The sequence below is a fragment of the Octopus bimaculoides genome, chromosome 4 (assembly GCF_001194135.2).
Source record: "Octopus bimaculoides isolate UCB-OBI-ISO-001 chromosome 4, ASM119413v2, whole genome shotgun sequence".
Lineage (NCBI taxonomy): Eukaryota > Metazoa > Mollusca > Cephalopoda > Octopoda > Octopodidae > Octopus > Octopus bimaculoides.
Window position 1 is genome coordinate 90,203,593 of NC_068984.1, and position 776 is coordinate 90,204,368.

General features: G+C 29.1%; 2 protein-coding genes across 3 annotated transcripts in view; one reads left to right on the top strand and one right to left on the bottom strand.

The window, feature by feature from the left end:
• Positions 1-776, bottom strand: part of LOC106878532 (arg8-vasotocin receptor) — a 184,105-nt gene that overhangs the window by 71,901 nt on the left and 111,428 nt on the right. The window lies entirely within an intron of this gene.
• LOC128247655 (uncharacterized protein DDB_G0287625-like) lies at positions 23-757 on the top strand. The gene has a single exon (XM_052967642.1). The coding sequence runs from the start codon at positions 23-25 to the stop codon at positions 755-757; it is 735 nt and encodes a 244-aa protein (XP_052823602.1).

Genomic DNA, 776 nt, shown 5'->3' on the forward strand with positions numbered 1-776 from the left:
CCCTGAGAACTTTGATATCCCAATGGGATCGAGTGATTCGGCTGAAATAACAAATTTGGTTGGAGCATATCTTTTATATTGCCTAAATAAGGAAATTCCTGAACTCCAAGGAGGCCTTTATAGGGATGATGCGTTATTTATCATACCCACCAACAACAAATCAACCATAGAGAGAATGAGAAAGAATATTGGGAAATTCTTTAAAAGCTTTAACCTTAGCATAACTTTTGAATATGGCACTAAAATCGTCAACTTTCTTGATACCACTCTTAATATTAGCTCTAAATTGCACTATCCCTATAGAAAAGAAAATGAAGTTACTAAATATGTAAATAGATCATCGAATCACCCACCAAATATTTTTAAATCTATTGTAAAAACCATTTCCGACAGATTAACTAAACTGTCCTTAAACCATGACATCTTTAAATCAAATTCCCATTACTATAATGAAGCTTTATCAAGAGCGGGCTATGACCAAAAAATTTCTTTCCTTATTCCTAAATCTATTAAATGTGATAGTAACAATAATGATAATAACACTAATAATGATAATCTAATTATCCTAAATAATGTTACCAATCATAAAAATTTAATTAACGTAAATAATGATAAGAAAAGACCTACTAATAATAACTTATCCTGCTCAAACAAGAGGAATAAAAATGTAATACAACCTGATAAATGCCTACACAACCATATTAACACCAATAAAATACCTAGCTTAAGAAATTATAATAAGGACCATAAAAATTAAAATAGGAAAATTATTTTAC